Genomic DNA, 17,890 nt, shown 5'->3' with positions numbered 1-17,890 from the left:
TAAAAATAAGAAGCTCATTGACTATATCTTCTGAGCAAATGGGATCTCCACATGCAAAAAGCTACACAGTAACTAATTGATTGCCAATTGTTTTCTCACACGATTTTCCATAAATACAGCCACACAAAATGTTTGTAGTTCCCAAACTGTAACGCTCATCAGCGTTAAAATTTTTACCATTCAATTACTGTTACGCCTTGTTGTTAAAACTGTATGTTGAGTGGGTTGGTGAGGGGAGAAGCTCTGGGGATTAATTAACTTTATAAATGATATGGCTAAAGTGTTCAGTTTTTTGGAATGCAACAACATAAAAGGATCACAAGGAATACCTAAAATACAAAGATTTGCAAGGCAGTGAGCAAGCCAGTAAGGGAAACAGCCTTCACTATTTTGGAGTGCATAGGATACTCCAACATAAAAGGATCTCAAGGAATAACTAAAATACAAAGATTTGCAGGGCAGTGAGCAAGCCAGTAAGGGAAACATAGGGTTCTCACTTCTCCAAGCAGTTTTATTGTAGAAAAAAAAAAAAAAAAAAAAAAGGAAAAGGTGAACATTTACTTTTTTTTCCCCCCACTACAGCACAAAAGGACCGTCTGGTGCTTGTGCTCTGACCGCTTTAGAGTATGAGAGGGAGAAGCAGGAGAGCTAGTCTTGATTGTGTTTTGGATATTTTTCCTCTTTTTCTCAGGAAATAGAGAAAATCTCGGCGCTTGTCTTCTCGCAGAAGCGGGAGCCGGAACGGCGCGGGAGGAGCCCTGGAGGTAAGGGGACAAAGGAGCACTCTTGCCAGCCGCAGACGGACATCGGGAGCGCCGCCACCCGCGACGGCTCGCTGATGACGGGCGGCGGGGCTGCTCGCGGGGGAGGTGGGCTGCAGGGAACGCGGCGGCGCGGACGCGGCGGGACGGCCGGGGTGGGGTCAGCGCGCAGCCTTCTCGGCGGCCCCCGCGGCTGCCGGCAGGGCCGGAGGGTCGCGCAGGTACCGCCCCACGGCTCCGTGCGGGCCCCCCGCCGCCACGTCGAGGGGCAGGCGGCCGCGGCCGTCGGGGAGGTCGAGGCGCGCCCCGGCCCGGTGCAGCGCCGCCAGCGTGCCCAGAAAGCCGGCGCGGGCCGCGTCGTGCGCCGGGAGGCAGCCGGTGCGCGGGTCGGCGCGGTTGGGGTCGGCTCCGTGCCGCAGCAGCAGCTCGGCCACCCGCGGGCTGCCCAGCATCATCACCTGCGGGGAGAGACAGCGTCAGCGCCCGCCACAGAGCCCCCAGCACCGCCGCGACCGGCTTCTCTCTTGGGCAGTAATTCTGCTGTGTCGGCTCCTTGTATTCGCATACACTGCGACAGCCGTTTGTGACTATCCGTGCGGATCCCTTCCAACTCGAGATAGTCTATGATTAGATGATAAATTAAAAATATTAGCTAGTGGTTTCCAGACTAGGTATAACACGTGCGTGTCCTGCTTCACATGTATATAATTTATATCATTTATATACATCATAGTACAAATGGTCCTTGTGGTGTGTGTATAAGCGCATATATGTACGCACATGTTATACGCAGATACAGACCAGCTCTGTGTGCGTACAGATATATGCACACAATACAGACCCCGTTTATGTAATTGTATAATAAATAGTGCATGTATCTGTATTATAAATATATTTAGACATACACATATATAAAAATATATTAAATTTATTTATACACATGAAGAGTTTGTAAATATTTGTATACTATATATAAACACCATGTATTTTAGGGCAGTAAAGGACCTGAGGGGTCTTGCATTAAGGCTGCCGTCACTTAGAATGCATTACTGATTAATCAACGGTCAACACAGCAATGGAAAATGCATCTGGGTGTGGCTCCTTTCGGCATTCGGTGTGGATATGTAAAACTTTTCCTTCCTGAGTTTCGGATGAAGAAGTTTTTTTTTTTCTTTTTTTTTCTCTCTCATGTCTGTCTTCTCAGAGGCGTGAGAGCAGCTGCTGAGCACTCACAAGCAGTGCACAAAACTTAACTGATGGAAAATTCCGAATGATAATGTCTAAATAACAAATTCCTAATGACAGTCTGCTTTTCTGCCAGTAGCAGAAAATAACTTCTGGCAATATTTGATCATACACAACTGAACAAAACCCACAAAAAAACCCCAATCAACCAAAAACCAAAATAAATTTGTACATGGGGTTTTACTTCCCTTACTGTCCTGGTGATTTTCAGTGGAATTTTACCCACCATAAATTGTGAGTTAATACTATGAAAAATATCTTAAGACAATAGGGTTTTCTCTCAATTGCTATCTCCAGACTTTGGTTTGTCCACTTCAAATAATTTGGTTTATTTATAGTACCAGTGTGAAATACTTATGAATGTCATAATATCTAAATTCCCGATATTAATCTTTCCCAGAAAGAAAAAGAGAGTCCACATAGTCGAGTGTCAGCCATTTTGCAAGTTGCTGACAAGAGAAAGAGAACTTAGTCTGAAATGGAGAAAGAAAAGGGATCATTTATAAGAGTTTGGAGATTCTTTTAATCTGCAATTTGAATGTAAAATGGAAGTAACATGGATAACTTTCTGAGAGTTTTTCTCGGTAATACAGTTCAGAAAAATATTTCAGAATATTTAATGTAAAGTGCAAGGACCAAAATAGCTGTTCAGCTTAGCTGAGCATTAGATTAATCATCAAATATATCTCTTTAAATAACAACTCGAAAAATCTTCCTGAGATACACAACTCTTATTTAAATCACAGAATTTAAATCGTTCAATGAACATTTTAAAAGTGTCTACTTAAGTATGTCGATAAATGTAACACATTTTTAACTCTCAAACTGCCTGGAAAGCAGCTCTACATACTGGTACTTCTAGCATCTACTGCCACTATTGATCGATAGAGAATGTTAAAATCGCTACGACTAAAAGAAAGAAAAGAGGTGACTACTAATATATACCCAGTTTCAAGTAACAATTTTTATCAGCATAGTTTCTAGGTTCTTTGCTCATGAATATACTAGAGAAGGACCCCACTTCGATTTCCTTGGGGAAAAAAAGACCTGTTCGGTCTTTTTTTTAAAGAACTCGGTTCGGGTTACATTTAAAAAGTCAAGAAATTTGCTCGAAGTGCAGATCATTCCCCCAGCCTATCTGGATAGGTTATCTGGAAGCGGATTTTTCAGTCCAACTTCTCCTTTAGACTACCCCCTGGAAAAATTCGTTTGCTACCAGCGGTTCCCCACTTGTCTCCATCTTGCGCTTACAGGACGGCTGGACTTAGTAAAAAATAAAGGTCACGTTTGAATTCAGACAGCTGCGGCTGGAGTACGGTTCCGATCACAGCAACAAGAGTTCATTCTAAACACGAAATGCCCACCCTTCCCCGCCGACGTGGCAGAGCACAGCTTCCCCCCTGCTCCCCACCCAGGGTACGCCGTACCTGGAGCGGGGTTCTCCCAAAGCGATTGGTCCCGTTGGGATCCACGCCTGCTTGCAGCAGCCTCCTCACCTCCTCGTGGTCCCCGCGGGCGGCGGCGCTGCATAGGCGGTCGCTGTCGCTCCGGGGTGAGCGGGACCCCTCCATCGCCCCCCGCAGACCCGAGCCGCCGCTGGCTTTCCCTCTGCCCCGGCTGCGATCTCGCCCGTCGCTGCGACCCAGCCCTTGACTGCCACCCAGCTCCTCCTTTCGCGGGGGCAGCGGGCCCCCCTCGCACCCGCTCCCCCTCCTGCCCGTCCCGTCCCCTCCCCGCTCCGGGCGCTCCTCCAGCGGAGCCGCGCTGCGGTGTCCGCTCCCGCTCTGCCCCGGCTTCCAGAGGCCGAGGGAAATGCGCGCACCCGCCCGGGGCGAGGGGCACCGGCAGGGCGGCCAAAGACGGCGGGACGGCGGCAGCCTGGTCCCCGGGCACGGCACCTCGGAGGGCAGCCCGGCCTCATCCCCGCCTCAAGCACGGGCGGTTCTCGCGGCGTTTTTCTCCCACCGGGGAGAGGGGGTGGGGACGGCGGCCTTGCGCCCCCAACCTCTCCCCACATCGGGGCGGGCCGCGAAGGCAGGGCAGCGGGGCGCAGACCCACGAGCAAACAGCTTCCACGGCAGCTGCCTCGGGCGGGGCAGGTGGGTCGGCGACATGACGAAGGGACGGCGGACCTGAACTTTCCCGGAACAGAGAAGGGACTCTTTGCGCGAGTGACGGCTCTAGTTTCTATCTCTGAAAGGGGTCCTGCCCTGTCCGAGCCCATCCGAGCCGTGGGTCGGGGGTTCATCCCTCCGTGCTGTGCCTGCCGAGAGCTGGCAGACCGGATGAGGAAGGGAGCCGTGCCCGCAGCAAGTCTGCCACCAACCTAATGGCAGCGCATAGAAGAAGAGGATCGCTTCAGCCGGGCCCTGCCAGAGCCTCCCGGGAGCAGGAAAACCGCGGCGAGAGCCCAGCAGGGTAAGGTGCACCTCCAGCCGCGCAGCCGGAGGCTAGGCAGAAGAATCTCGCCTTGCAGCCATGAAAGATCCTCAAAATCCAAGCATCTGCTCCCGCCCTTGGCTTTCCGCCAGGCGTCTCCCCGCGGCAGGCCCAGGCCTGCACCCCCCACGCCCCAAGAGACCCCCGCGGCCGCCGAGTGGGAGCGGGTGGCCGGCACCCACGACCCTCGAAGTTCTTATTCTGCTACCTCGAAGTTCCTGCCTCTTACAAAGGAGGCAGGGGGAATAAGGGTGTTTTTCAGGGTTTTGTTTTCCCTTTTTTTTTGTTTGCCCTTCCCCCCCCCCCCCCCCCATGTCAGTTCCCTAATCGCCTTTCTTTTTTCATTTGCAGGAGACCGGTGCGAGGCCGCAGAAGTATCTGCTGTGAAGACACAAGCCCCGAAAAGCTCTGCATAGCTAAAAGAGAAACAATGATTATGTCTACATTTACTATTAGCCAAAAGCAGAGACATCCTCGGATGAGGAGAAATAAACACAGATTTATCCCTGAGTAGACAAGTCAGAGGTTCACTAAAATGTCTTTTGGAGCCTCCCTTGCGAAGTTTCTGGGGCAAGTGGCATTGCAGGATCAGGGTCCAAAATTTGAGGCGACACCCTCGCTTGCCAGGGACCGGTGGTGAACTCCCACCACATCGTGTTTTTTCTACAATGCATGGTGCAAAGCAGCCCTCGGGACAGATAGGCAGTTTAAAACAAACAAATAAATAAATTTTAAAAAATTAAAAAATAATAAATAGGGTTTAAAGAGTGGATTTTTAGAAGTCTGTAAAGTCTAAGAAAGTAAGATGATCTCCCACCCAAAAGGCAAAGTATCTTCCAGTTCTTCTTGCACTCTCTGACATTAATGATAGCCACATAGAGATAAATCCAAGGAGAAAACCTCGTTGGTTATGTCCGTCAGGTGTCTTAAAATTTCAAATCAGTAGTGATGCGTGGCAAAGTTGCAGGTATCACTGCCTAGCCTTGTTTTCTGTGAAATGGTATTGATCATGGATTTTATGCATCTGTATGTATAAGTACAGGAATACGTATTTTTTTCTGAGTATATAAGCATAAAAATATGTGGGAGTCAATGACCTTAATTAAAGGTCTTTTCCAACCCAGTTAATTCTGTGAAGAAAAAAAAAAGCACACTGACATGTCAATGTGTTTGCAAATAAAGATGTCACTTCAAGTCAGAGGGCCTGTCTGTATCTCCATCTCCATCTCCACTATATTATGTTAAAAGATAATAGTATAAAACAACAAATACTGTCCCATTAGTACGTCCCAACATTATTGACTCCCCAAATCACTTATCAAACTACTAGAACGTTTTTAACTCACAACATTTTAAATTACATGATTGAAATAATGGGATTTCTTCCCCCTCTAAAAGCAAATCTTATATTATACAATTCTAGTACCAACAAAAGACCTCAAATTAATCAAAACATAACAATACAGAGTCATATCTGAAGTTAGGGTAATAATAATACAGCCTATGCTAGTGTGTTTTGAGAAAGAAACTTGTATTGCACTTGTATCTCGGGGGGAGGGAAAAGATTCCACCTTTTCCCCCCAGCAAACCTTACTGCAAAGATATTTTCATTAAAAATATCTTTTTTGCAGTATAAAAGTAAAAAAAAAAATCACGTTAAGAATAAAAAAGCAAAGATTTAAGAGAAGGAGTAAAAAAAATATGAAGAATCATGTTAAGCAGTGATTCTGTCCTACATTTCTGCTCTTATTTAATTTTAGAATTATTATTCAACCATACAGATTTTTGACACCGAAAACAGATCCATTTTAATACTACAGTACAGCAAATTGTTCTGAGATGTTTTGATAAGAGCATAAAGGACGGAAGAGGTAACTTTCAGTTAAAAAAGCAGCCATCTTATGCCCCATTTAAGGCTTAGCAAGTATTACACTTTCAATAACAACAACAACAACAACTAAAATCAAAATATTTACATTTTATCTAACAAGTATTTGCATAATAGGTTCAGGGGTTAAATAAATACTATAAGGAGACAAATTAAAAAGAACATAATATTGGGATTTCCTAGCTTGTAAATAGGTAAAAAGCACACAAGAGAAGCAGGGGTAGGAGGTGCAATGGAGAGGTTGCATGGAAGAAACCTGTTTTTTATCTAAAGAGAGTGGGGGAAACAGTTCTGAGTAGTTCTGAGTTACACTAAAAAGGAAGCAATATCTGTTTACAGAAATAATTTAACATTATCATTATTTTCTTCCGTTTAAAGTGTCAGAATATTTGCAAAGATATATATTCTGATTACACATATTGTTTAACCAGGAAAATTTTTCACCTTAATTTTAGTCGTTCAGAAGTTGTGCCATGGGGGCTGCTATTGAACTTAAAAATTATTGAAAAATTATCCTGAGCAAACAAAGCCAAAACCAAACTGCACACAAAATCTCAAACATATCTCAGAGAAACTGTGGTAATAATGAATAAAAACTTCACAGAGTATATCTTACAATCAAAGATTGTTTAGGGTTGGAAAGGACTTCAGAGATAATACTTCCAGTCCCGCCCCCCCACCCTGCCTCATCCAGCCTGGTCTCAGACACTTCTAGAGATGGAGCAGCCACAACTCCATCAGGTGTTACCCTTACAGTTACAAAACTATCCCTAGATACTGCATTTTCTGTAGGGTTTTTTGGTTTCGTTTTGTGGTTTTAGTTTTTTAAATTAAATTTAACACACACATATGTCTCACTCCATCCCAAGACCTTCAAAATGCGATTTGCAGTCTAGAGCTAACTGGCATTTTAGAAAAGCTTATTCTCCCTGATTAAAAGCTCAGGGGAGCGGAATTTAAAAAAAGAATTATTTATGGCAAGTGTGGAAATAGAGTGAGAAAATAATAGCCATGCTTTCGGATCCATGAGGGCTTTTGACCTTGCTACAGAGAGTTTACTTCGTGGTGATTAGCACCCTCATACTCATGTTTGCATTTGAGATTCATGTCTTTCAGGTCGGACAGAGTTTATAGTTTCTTTTTTCCCCCATTTAGTGTAGAATGAAGAAATGAGGCCTACTAAAAATGCAAAAAAAATGTGGCAATTTGAAGGCAACAATGAAAACTGTCTATATTTTCTGATTTATATATATATTATATAATATATAGATATAGATATAGAAATAGATATAAGCATAAGTCATTGTGCGTGTATCTGTGTGTATGGCCCCACACTTTTTATTCAAATAGCATTGGAAGCAATCTAAACAGAGAGTGGAGCTAGAAAACTCTGAATTACTTTATCTCCACACCATGAGTCTTATAGCTTGAAAGGTTAAAAATTTAATACATATATTTTTACATGTATAAAATAAATGGTGTTTATTTTCGAAGTAATTTTGAGGCAGACATTTCTACTTCTCTTCCACCTCTGCTTTTTCCAGGCTGTGCTGTGTATTAAAGGAGGTTGTGGAATGTTCTAATAACTTTCTATGAGGATTTTGCAGAACAATCCTCACATTCTCAGCAAAATGAATATTCACTTTAGCTTCAGTGTATGTCTAATTATTATTGTTGTTTTTTATGTGTGATAATCAATGCCACAACAATCTGATTTTGCACTCTGCAATAAGGAAAAAGTCTAAAACCGCCCGAGCCTCGGATGTCTTTCAAGGTCCTTCATACGAGTGTATTTTAATTACTCTTTCTGACGCTGCTCGGCTGCTCTGACACTTATTTCCCATATTTTTGTAACAGCAAGGGAAGGAAAAGTAGGCCACTGTATTTCACTGTCGTTTACACGAGTGGAAAGTAACACACGGTCGGAAAACAGTGGCCATTTTCTCTCTTCAGAGCAATAGCTGTGTTCCTTGTTTGCAAGAAACTGTCTGAAAAGGATGGGAAGGGGTGGCGGATTTATATTTTCGCAATAAGCTATACAGAAAACGTCTCAAAAAGTGGGAGGCAAGGCAGAAATAAGTTACAGTAACTTTTGAAGAACTGGACATTTTCTATTGCGAAAAAAAAAAAAAAAAAAAAAAAAAAAAAAAGAAAGCCAAAAAACCAAACAGCACAGAAACACCCCGCCTGTAGAAACCTAGCGTGTTTCCCGGTGCCATCTGAGCATGTGGCGCGGAGGGGTGAGCAGTGCCCCTGCGCTTGGCCGCAGCCTCCCGCTCCCGCTGCCCCGTCGGGCGGCCCGCGCCGCCCCCGCGGCCCCGCTCCCGCTCTCCTACCTGGGCCGGGCGCTCCCGCGGCGCCTCCGCCGCAGGACCAGCTGCAGGGCAAGGCGCCGCGGCCAGCGCCGCCCCAGCGCCCCGAGAAGGCGGCGGAGGATGCGCCAGCCCAGCGCCCAGGCCCGGGGCCGGCTGCGGGCGCGCCGAAAGTGGATGGTGCACCTTATCCGCGCGGTCATGGGTGCGGGGAAGCCGCGGGCCCGTCACGCTACAAATACGTCCCCAGAGGGGCCCCACCGGTGAATCGGCCCTCTCAGCCTCCATTCATTGGAGAAGATTTTATTTATCTCTTTTTTATTCGTTCATTTTTTTTTCTTTTCCGTTTAACTAATTTCGACTCCCCATTTCGCTTCACACCCCCTCCGCTCTCTTCCCTCCCCTACACCCCGCTCTAAACTCCTCCCACGATGATGGCTCCCGCCTCGAAAAGCGGGCAAAGGAAGATTGGGGGGGGGGGGGGGGGGGAGAGGGAGGGAGTAGATAGCCGGGGAAGAGCACCGCCACCAGACGGGCGTGGGGACCGGCCAATCGCAGGGCGCTCCGAGGCTTTCAAATAAAGCCTTGACGACATCTCCTCGCCCTCCCCCCGCTCTGTCCCTCCAAACACACCGCCTCCCGCTCCGTTTGGGTTTTTTTCTTGCTGTTCCGTTGCTCCCGGGCCGCACTCCCCCCGGGAAAACCCCGACGGGAAGGGGGCCTGCGGCGGCCCGGAGCGCCGCGCTGGCACTCGCGAGAGCCGGCTAGCGGATCGCTGCCGCTCTGAGAGCGCGGGCCACCGCTGGCCCGGGCCAGCAGCTATTTCCTTGTCACATGGCCATTTGAACGCGACGCGGGAGCGCTGCGCAGCACAGCGGGGGCGGGGGGGGCGCCGGGAGGGGGGAGAGGAAAGAAAAGAGGATCTCTATGTCCCCGCGCCGGTCACCGAAACGGGTAATGAACGGCTCCCGCCCAGCCCCGGGCCTTCTCCGTTGCCGTGCTCCGCGGTGTCGGGCCTCTTCGCTTTCCTTTTGAAGGGTGAGGTTTTGGAGCGGGGTGGGGGGAGCAGCGGAGGGTCGCTGAGAAGCCCCAGGCACCTGCTGGGGCCCCGCTGCCCACCCGGCTCCAGGAAGCACCGGTGAGCTGCCGAGACCCGCGACAGCGGGTGCTGAGCCAGCTCTGCCGCCCTGGGCGGTGGAGGGCTTACTGCTACCTCCCCGTCCCACTCCCCAGCCCAAGAATCCTTCTGCTGCGCTGCCCCCCTCCCTGGGGCGGGGTACCTCCGTGAGAAGAGCGATGGGCAGGGAAAGCGTAATTTCTGCTGGCGGGGCCCGGCTCGGATGGTCACGGCTAGAGGCGGCGGGGAGAGGGATCGGGGCAGCTCCGGGACTGCGCGGAGCCGCGGGAAAGGCGCCAGGTGGGGACGCAGAGCGGCAGCCCCTGGGAGGGGAGGGATGGTGAACAGAAGAGTGTGCAACACCCTCTCACAACAAACACCTCCTTCTCTCGGGTGGGCAAAAAGTCGAAATGTCAACAGAAGTTTTCTCCTGCCTCGGCTCGGAGTAACCCTAACAACAATGCTGATAAGGAAAAGCCTGTAATCGTTTCTTTTCAAATCCGATTTCAAGCCTGGGAAACAGGATGAGCAAAATCGGAATCGGCCATTTCGAAATGAAAGCACCTTTCGAGAGAAGCTTTTTTTTTTTCCCTCCCCCCGTTATTTTTTCCTCCTCTTCTCCCCTGCGATGACTTCTGCTTCCTGACCGGCAAGGCAAAATTCAGAGAAAAATGAATGCCTACCTGGCTGTGGGATGCAGGTGCCGGAGCAGTGGTGAAAGGACGAACCGACAGCTTTGGCAATAGAAACCGAATACCCACCAACGCTGAATGCATGGCCGATCTGGGGCTCGTCGTGCACGGGGTGCAAACCCTGGTGCAGAAGGGTGTAGGTGTGCTCACACATGTACTCGGTCACAGCGACAATATTAAAAATAAATATTGCCAATACACTGCCATCCTAAAAATAATGCTTTTAGGGCTTTCTTGATAAAGTGTACTGCTGATGCTGTTGTTGTTAATTGTTACTATTCTTCTTTTCAAGGAGGACTCCAAGCCCTGGAGCTGCCGCTGCTGCCAGAAGAAAAGGTGTCCCTGGAAGCTCCTGCAGCCAAGTGGGACCTCGCCGGTGATCCCCATCCCTCCATGGAGTGAGTATTCCCCACCATGTGTCTGTCTTGGGAAGGGGCTCTGGACCTACTCCGTGAGGCAGATTTATAACAATTAGCTATTTAACCTTGCTGAGTTTTGAGGGCATACTCTGCTTATTTGGTGCGGTCAGCCTAGCAAATTGTGCTGTTTCCCTGCTAGCTTTATAGACAGTAACAGCAGTTACATAATATTACTATTTTAGTCGTTGTAGTTTCATAAGCCGTAATGGAAATGCTAAAAAATTGAAATAAAATCTGGTTCTTGGCGAAAATGACGGTTTAAAACAGGAATACAGGTCCAATTGACGATGGAAGTACAGTTTAACAGAACCTTACTGTTCTGTAAGGAATGTGGTCAGGCTCTAGCTTTCCCCCATCTCCACATCTGGTCGCAGCTCCTCCATTCTGGTTCCCACAGGCATGGGATGCAGGCACATAACTGCTACATCCCCAGTGTTGTCCTTGGTTCAGCTATACCATGATCTAGGGCAGAGTGCAGCGCAAATTAATAAGGTATTATAATAACATATGTTGTTATTATAAAGTTACATGTTTTCTATTTACAGATATTTACAAAATACATGTTTTAGGCATTCTTATAATGAAAAAGTGTGAATATGGACTAAAGATAACATAAATGTTTTGTACATGTTTTATATATGTAAAATTTCGTTATAATTAAACCAAGAAGCATAATTAAACAACTAAGCATATTACATAGAAAAATAATTAATAAATATATCACGTTGATGCATAATCATAACGTTTTATATATGTGTGTTCTCTATGTGTATCGTGTATATTCTATATAGATATTACATAGATGTATTATATACGTGAATGACATAACTAAATATTTTAAAGCATGACAACACATACGAAGTAATTATAAAACAGGCATTGTATGAAATTACATTATAATAAACATGTTACAAAAAAGGTATATACATTATTTTTCATGTTTCTACATGAGATACCTAGGGGTTGGATACTCAGTAGGAATGCAAAACCAAGATAAATCTTTTTCACCTTTTCTACAGGTAGCTCTGCAAAGTGCCCAGTAATAGCGCTGGGGTACGACACCTGAACTCTGTCACTGCCTTGCCCGGCTTCCCTTTCTCAGCCGCTGAGGCGCAGGACGTGTGAGCACAGCCCCACTTGGGTTCCTTGGAGGGAGGCAGGGTCTATCGCTTGTCTCGCCCCGGCTGGGAGCGGCGTGCCTGCCTCCCCGCCCGGCTCGCTGCTGTCTGTGCGTTCCCCCACAGCTCTCTGGGGGCTTGGGGACTCGCTGCCGTGACATCGGCTCTGCCCGCCTCCTCCTTGCACCTCGGCCGAGCCTGGGCTGCCGCTCTATCTTTTTCCTTTTCGTATCCAACTCCCCCGCGCCGAAGCAGCCCGTGAAACATGTATCGGCTGTCATAGAAATAACAGATTGCCCCCTCCTCGTTCCCCTGCCAGCAGCAGAGCTGTTTCGAAGGTTTCCTTGTTTCCTCACCGAATGTGTCACCTCCGGGCATCTTGGGAAGCGCTGGAGTTGAGCTCAGATGTATGATTTTTTTATTTTCGTTAATGGCTGCCTTGGTTTCACAATCACGTGATTTTTTTAGAAGTACTTTAACTCAGAAGAGGTCACTTGCAAATTGTTAAAACAACGAGGATACTTCAACTGAGGATACATATCGTATCAGGCTTGCAGGCACACAAATTTCTTTTTATTTTCTCTTTCCAGCTCCTATAGTTGCAGCCTACACAAGGAAAGCTAAAATGTGTAGCTGTGAGTACGTGTACAGACATGCACAGCATCCTACGTGCTTTTAATAAGGTATTTACCAAAGCTGCAATCACACCAGGAAACGTTTGCCAGAGAAAGGCAGATTGGCTTCGGCACCCCTTCAGATTGCTTTAACCAAAATCAAACAGGGAGCTGTCAGGTCAGGGAGACCCTGAAACCTCCCCCATCTTCTTCAGATGGAGGGCTAGCAAGCGTGAGCGGGGAGCCACCGGGAGCAGAAAGTCCAGACGCAGCCCCATCAAAACAGAGGAAGGGTTCCTTCCCTTCTCTGTGTGGTAGAGAATTTTCATTCATATTTAATATTCAATATCTGCTGTTTAATATTTTCACATTTAGAATTTTCTCTCTTCATATTTCATACTTCCTACTTAATATTTCATATTTCTCTTCAGTGTTTGGACTCTTGTGTGAAAAAAGGGGCCCGGGGACGGCCATAGCATTTCCAGTGCAGGATAATATACAGTCATGAGCAAAGAATATTGTCCTTCTTGCATCCAGCAGGGAAACGCGACCCGGGGTTATTCACAACATCACATGAGTGCTGTTCCACTTGGTGTCCCCCGAGTTGGGCGCGGGCAGTAAGTTTGGGGGGGGGATGGCCCGGGGAGAGGTTAGGCACAGGCCGGAGGGTCGCGCAGGTACCGCCCCACGGCTCCGTGCGGGCCCCCCGCCGCCACGTCGAGGGGCAGGCGGCCGCGGCCGTCGGGGAGGTCGAGGCGCGCCCCGGCCCGGTGCAGCGCCGCCAGCGTGCCCAGAAAGCCGGCGCGGGCCGCGTCGTGCGCCGGGAGGCAGCCGGTGCGCGGGTCGGCGCGGTTGGGGTCGGCTCCGTGCCGCAGCAGCAGCTCGGCCACTGGCGGGCTGCTCAGCATCATCACCTGTGGGGAGAGACAGCGTCAGTGCCCGCCACAGAGCTCAGGCTTTCTCGCTCGGCCCGGAAGGAATGGAGATCCACAATGGAAAGGAGAAGAAAATCCGCCAGCGAGGCGTAAAGATCGGCTCTGGACGTGCCACCAACGGTGGAGAACACGTACCCGTCGGGGGAGTTGTGCCGCATTGGAAAACTCTCCTTTACCCACGCCAGGGGACAGGAGAGAACAGGTGGGGCAGAGAGGTGCGGGACTCCTGTCGGATGCGGGACTCCTGTTGGGGCGTGTGGACGCACACTGGGGTTGCTCCGCGACAGGAGCGGGAATTCGGTAGCCTCGGAGCAGACGAACCGGGGGAAGGGGCTCGCCCAGAGAGCGCTCCCAGAGAAATCCAGGTCAAGTCGTGAGTCGCCTTGCACCGGTCCCCGTGGAACCGTGCCGGTGCAGCGGCGCGCGGGGGCCGCCGTCGTTCTGCTGGCATCGTGACACTTCCCTAGAGTGTCCTTGGCAAGGGGGCCGCGCAATGCAGGGAACCCACCGCGTCTTCCCTCACCGTCACGACGGAAAGAACCTTTAGCCTCACCCGCGTGTCCAGGGCAGTACGAACGTGCCCGGCAGCCCTCCCCATCGGCCTCGCCGTTTTCTTAGCTGGGCTTCCCTAGCGCACCCAGCAGTGCGTTCAGCACAAGGGATAAGTCCCTGCCGCGAAGACTGGGGGAAAAAAATCCCCAGAACAAAAAAAGAAAAAGCACTGCAGGACGGCAACAAATACCTGTTTCGAGTGAAATGCTCCACCGACATTTTGAATCGGAGAGTGTTTTGCAAGCACTGGCAGCAAAACTTAAATATAGCTTCTCAGATTAGTCCAGTTTCGTTTTACTTTGAAATTTTAAGAAAAAAGCTGTCTAGAACTACCTCGGAAACGAACTCAGCCTTTATAAAGGTAACCTCTACCACACCTCCGGGCACTACATCTACCCACACGTTCAGGGGAGTGTAAAACGTGGGCAGACTGAGCCCCACAGGGATTGCTCGTTGTCTACCTGCAGCGTCACCTGGGCAAGGTTATCGCGACCGGGTATTTCTGTTCGTGAGAGCCGCCGAATATATTTTTTTCTTTTTTCCACAGGAGAGGAGACAAAACATACAGTCATATAAAGCAGAAGACGAGGTATAACGAAAGAGAGATTATTTCTACAAACGTGACTTGTTACATTTTATTGCACGTTTATTGCGAGATAAGCATTAAAGTTCTCGGATTTGAGTCATCCTGTCTCAGTTGGTTCAAATAAAGTAAAGGGTTGCTAAGAGTAAAACCTCCCTGTTGCGGCCGTCACCGCAAAGAAGACTTTCTCGTTCCCAGAGAGCCGAGAAAAACCCCTGTGCCGCACCACCTCGACAGCGGCCGAGCACAGTGACGGGGGACGGCCGCTTCCGGGGCACCGGAGGGCCCGGGGCTGCCGCCGCCCCCTCGGGCAGGGCATGGGGGGCCGCTGCCCTCGCCCAGCTGCAAACATTCCGCCTACCTGTATGGGGGTCCTGCCGCAGGAGTTGGCGGCGCTGGGGTTGACCGCTCCGTCCAGCAGCTCCCGGAGGCGCTGCGGGTCCCCGCGAGCGGCGGCGCTGGCCCGCTCATCCGCCGCCGCGTCCCGGGCCGCCGCACCCCGCACGGCGCCGCAGACGCCACTCAGCCGCCCCGCGCTGCCCGGGGCTGGCGGCGATCCCACGGGAATCGAGCCCATGGGAACGCCTATGGGAACGCCCGGCCCCGCCCCTGGCGGCCGTCCCAGTCCGGAGGTTCCCGCGCGGTGCTGTCACCGAGGCCGCCTCCACCTGCCAGGATGCGGCGGGGGCTCCCGGCTCCCGTTTTGTTCCCCCAGCTGGTGCCGCCCGGCCCATCTCGGTGTCTTCACTGGCCTCACCCTGACGGGGCGGAGCGACTGCGCAGCTCTTCGGCGACAGAGAGGGCCGGGCTCTCTCCTCTTTTATGTTCGTCTATTATTTTATTCTCCTGAGGGCAGCAGCGTCTACACCAGTGCCTGACCGCCACGAGGGAAGCAGGGATAGGGGAAGGGGAGGAGCAAAAGTAGCAAAAAACTTTACGAGAGCGGGACATAAGAAGAGCGGCCCCGAGACCGCGGCCTAATGTCCGCAGGGCCCCGGCCCCCCGGCGCTGCCCCCTCGCCATCTCGGGACACCCATCGGCACCCGAGGCGCAGAAGGCGGAGGTGACCTCCCCTCCTTCCCTTCCCCTGGGTGAGCTGCGAGCTCCTGTCTCGGCTTTTTTAGTTGGCAGGGACACTTGGAAAGACAGCGAGTTCAGCGGTGCCCACAGTCTTCACTGAGACACGAATCGCGGCTGCGACGTCTTCACCCCACCGCCTAAATAGCCCTTTTCTTATTCTCTTTTTTTTTTTTTTTTTCCTTTCTTCTTCTTCTACTTTTTTTTTTTCCCCCTTAAAGAACTAACAAGCCAAACAAAGGCCTCTGGGAACAAGCGCGCTGCGCGCCGTCAGGGCAGGGTTCAGCTCCCGCCCCCCGGCGGGGCGGGCGGGCCGGGCCGGGGCGGAGCGCTCGGGCGGGCGGTGCCGGCAGCACCAGGGACAGCTCCCGCCGCCGCCGGCCGCCGCGCTGCCCCTCCTCGCTCCGCGGCACCCCGCCTCCGGGCCTGTCCCTGAGCGCGGCCTTCTAAACGCCCCGCATGTGCGCGCGAGCCCAGTGCGATGTCGGGCCGCGTCCGGCACCTTCCTAAAACTGTAGCGGCCTAGTGCCAAATTCTTCTTCATCGTTATACTTTGCTCAGAAGTGAGGGAAGTTTCACTCGCAATAAAGAGCTTCTTGATATAAAGTGTTGCTTCTGGTAAAATACCTGAGCATTTAAGCACGGTCTGGCGATTTCCTTGTGTTTGAGTTTGGCTTTTTGGTTGGTTGGTTGGTTTGGCTTGGTTTTTTTTTTTTTTCTCTCTTTACTAATGAGTTTTCCATTCAAGTACTGGATGCCATACAAATGTGAAAATAATGATATTTCAGAACTCCATATTATATAAAAGGAAACAAATGGAATAGTTTAATCTATACACCCTAGTATGTAGATCACTGCATGATGGAAACACCCAAGCTGTGAGCAGTATAGTTAAACCTTGGAAACACTGCAAGATGATCTTTGCAGCAGCAGCAGTAAAGAGCAATATTATACAATCAGTTTCACAGAGATAGTGTATTGATCCTGATTCTCACCTACAGGACAAACAATAAAGGAAAAGGATTCTGACAAGGCTTTGATGCCAGTGATATATCCATAAGGTAAAAAAAATTGGTTCGCGTGTACTGGAATTGTGTGAAAGATTTAGGTGAGGCACTTTATTTTAATTAAAAAAAAAAAGGATGAAAATTACATCTAAAGAAAGATAAGCTTTCTACTTATTTGTTTAACTTGTTTTTCCACTGGTCTGTTTAACTATGTGGTAAATAAGATAACCAAAATATTCCTTTGCACTGCATTCAGAAAAGGGCAGCATTTCCTACCAACCTCATTAAGTACCACTGTCAAATATATATAATGACAAATTAAGGACTCCTCCATAATTTTTCCTGCAGATCAGAAAAACCCACACTGTGTCATTAAGGAAGACTTCCCTCCAGCAAATTCGTAAATTTTTCCTTCTCCCTTTTGCAAATTCATAAATATTCATTTTCCTGACCAAGAAAGGAAACCCTGTCCATTAGCAAAAAATTAGATATTTTAGCTGGAAACTGCTTGCCTTGGAGCTGGAATCTCAGACAGAGTTTTCCTTTTGTTCTGAATATGCATTTACTGTCTGAAGGACAATTTCACTGTCCTGTAGATGGTAGCTTTAAAGAAGCTGCTACACAGTTGGAAGTGATATCTTCCTGTTTCAAAGTTAATATTGGAAAGGTAAATTGTACAATCATGACCTCAAAAAAATCCTTTAGGGAGGCATCACACCTTTCTGTGCTGCAAGGTTATTAATTATGTATATGGAGAGTGACAAAATGCCAAATAAATACAAATCTCTTGGCAACTAGAAAGATCGTGCAAGCACTGCAACAATACAAATTTCTACAATCAAAAAGAGGAAAGAGACACCTTGAGAGATTCAAGAAGATGCTCATTAGTACGAATAATGTGTTATCAACTTAGTATTGCTCAAAAACACCAAACTAATTTTTCCTGCTGAGGAAAAAAATTATTGGCAGTTTGTCCCACATATATTTTCTTCTAACTGACACCTTTTAAGTAGTTACATTTGGAATAGAAGGCTCTGTTTTTCCCTTAGCTGGGTCTCTTTCTCTAGGAAGTGGGAAAATAGACAACACTAACTTTCCTTTTCTGGATCAAAAGAAATATGCAAATAAGCC

General features: G+C 48.8%; 2 protein-coding genes across 2 annotated transcripts; both read right to left on the bottom strand.

Moving 5' to 3' along the window:
* Window positions 1-922: 922 nt before the first annotated feature.
* LOC128945203 (cyclin-dependent kinase 4 inhibitor B-like) lies at window positions 923-3,601 on the bottom strand. Its single transcript, XM_054288876.1, has 2 exons — window positions 3,434-3,601; window positions 923-1,219 (listed from the first exon to the last, which is right to left on the bottom strand). The coding sequence occupies exons 1-2, from the start codon at window positions 3,575-3,577 to the stop codon at window positions 923-925; spliced, it is 441 nt and encodes a 146-aa protein (XP_054144851.1). The 5' UTR covers window positions 3,578-3,601.
* A 9,654-nt stretch (window positions 3,602-13,255) lies between these two features.
* LOC128945611 (cyclin-dependent kinase 4 inhibitor B-like) lies at window positions 13,256-15,252 on the bottom strand. The gene is made up of 2 exons (XM_054289365.1): window positions 15,037-15,252; window positions 13,256-13,519 (listed from the first exon to the last, which is right to left on the bottom strand). Exons 1-2 carry the CDS (start codon window positions 15,250-15,252, stop codon window positions 13,256-13,258), a joined length of 480 nt encoding a protein of 159 aa, XP_054145340.1.
* Between the last annotated feature and the right edge of the window lie 2,638 nt (window positions 15,253-17,890).

The sequence above is a fragment of the Melozone crissalis genome, unplaced genomic scaffold (genome assembly GCF_028551555.1).
Source record: "Melozone crissalis strain CALT ecotype California unplaced genomic scaffold, PUWL_Pcris_2 ptg000005l_1, whole genome shotgun sequence".
Taxonomy (NCBI): domain Eukaryota; kingdom Metazoa; phylum Chordata; class Aves; order Passeriformes; family Passerellidae; genus Melozone; species Melozone crissalis.
The sequence above is the reverse complement of the archived record's forward strand: the minus strand, read 5'-3'. Positions and strand labels throughout refer to the sequence as shown.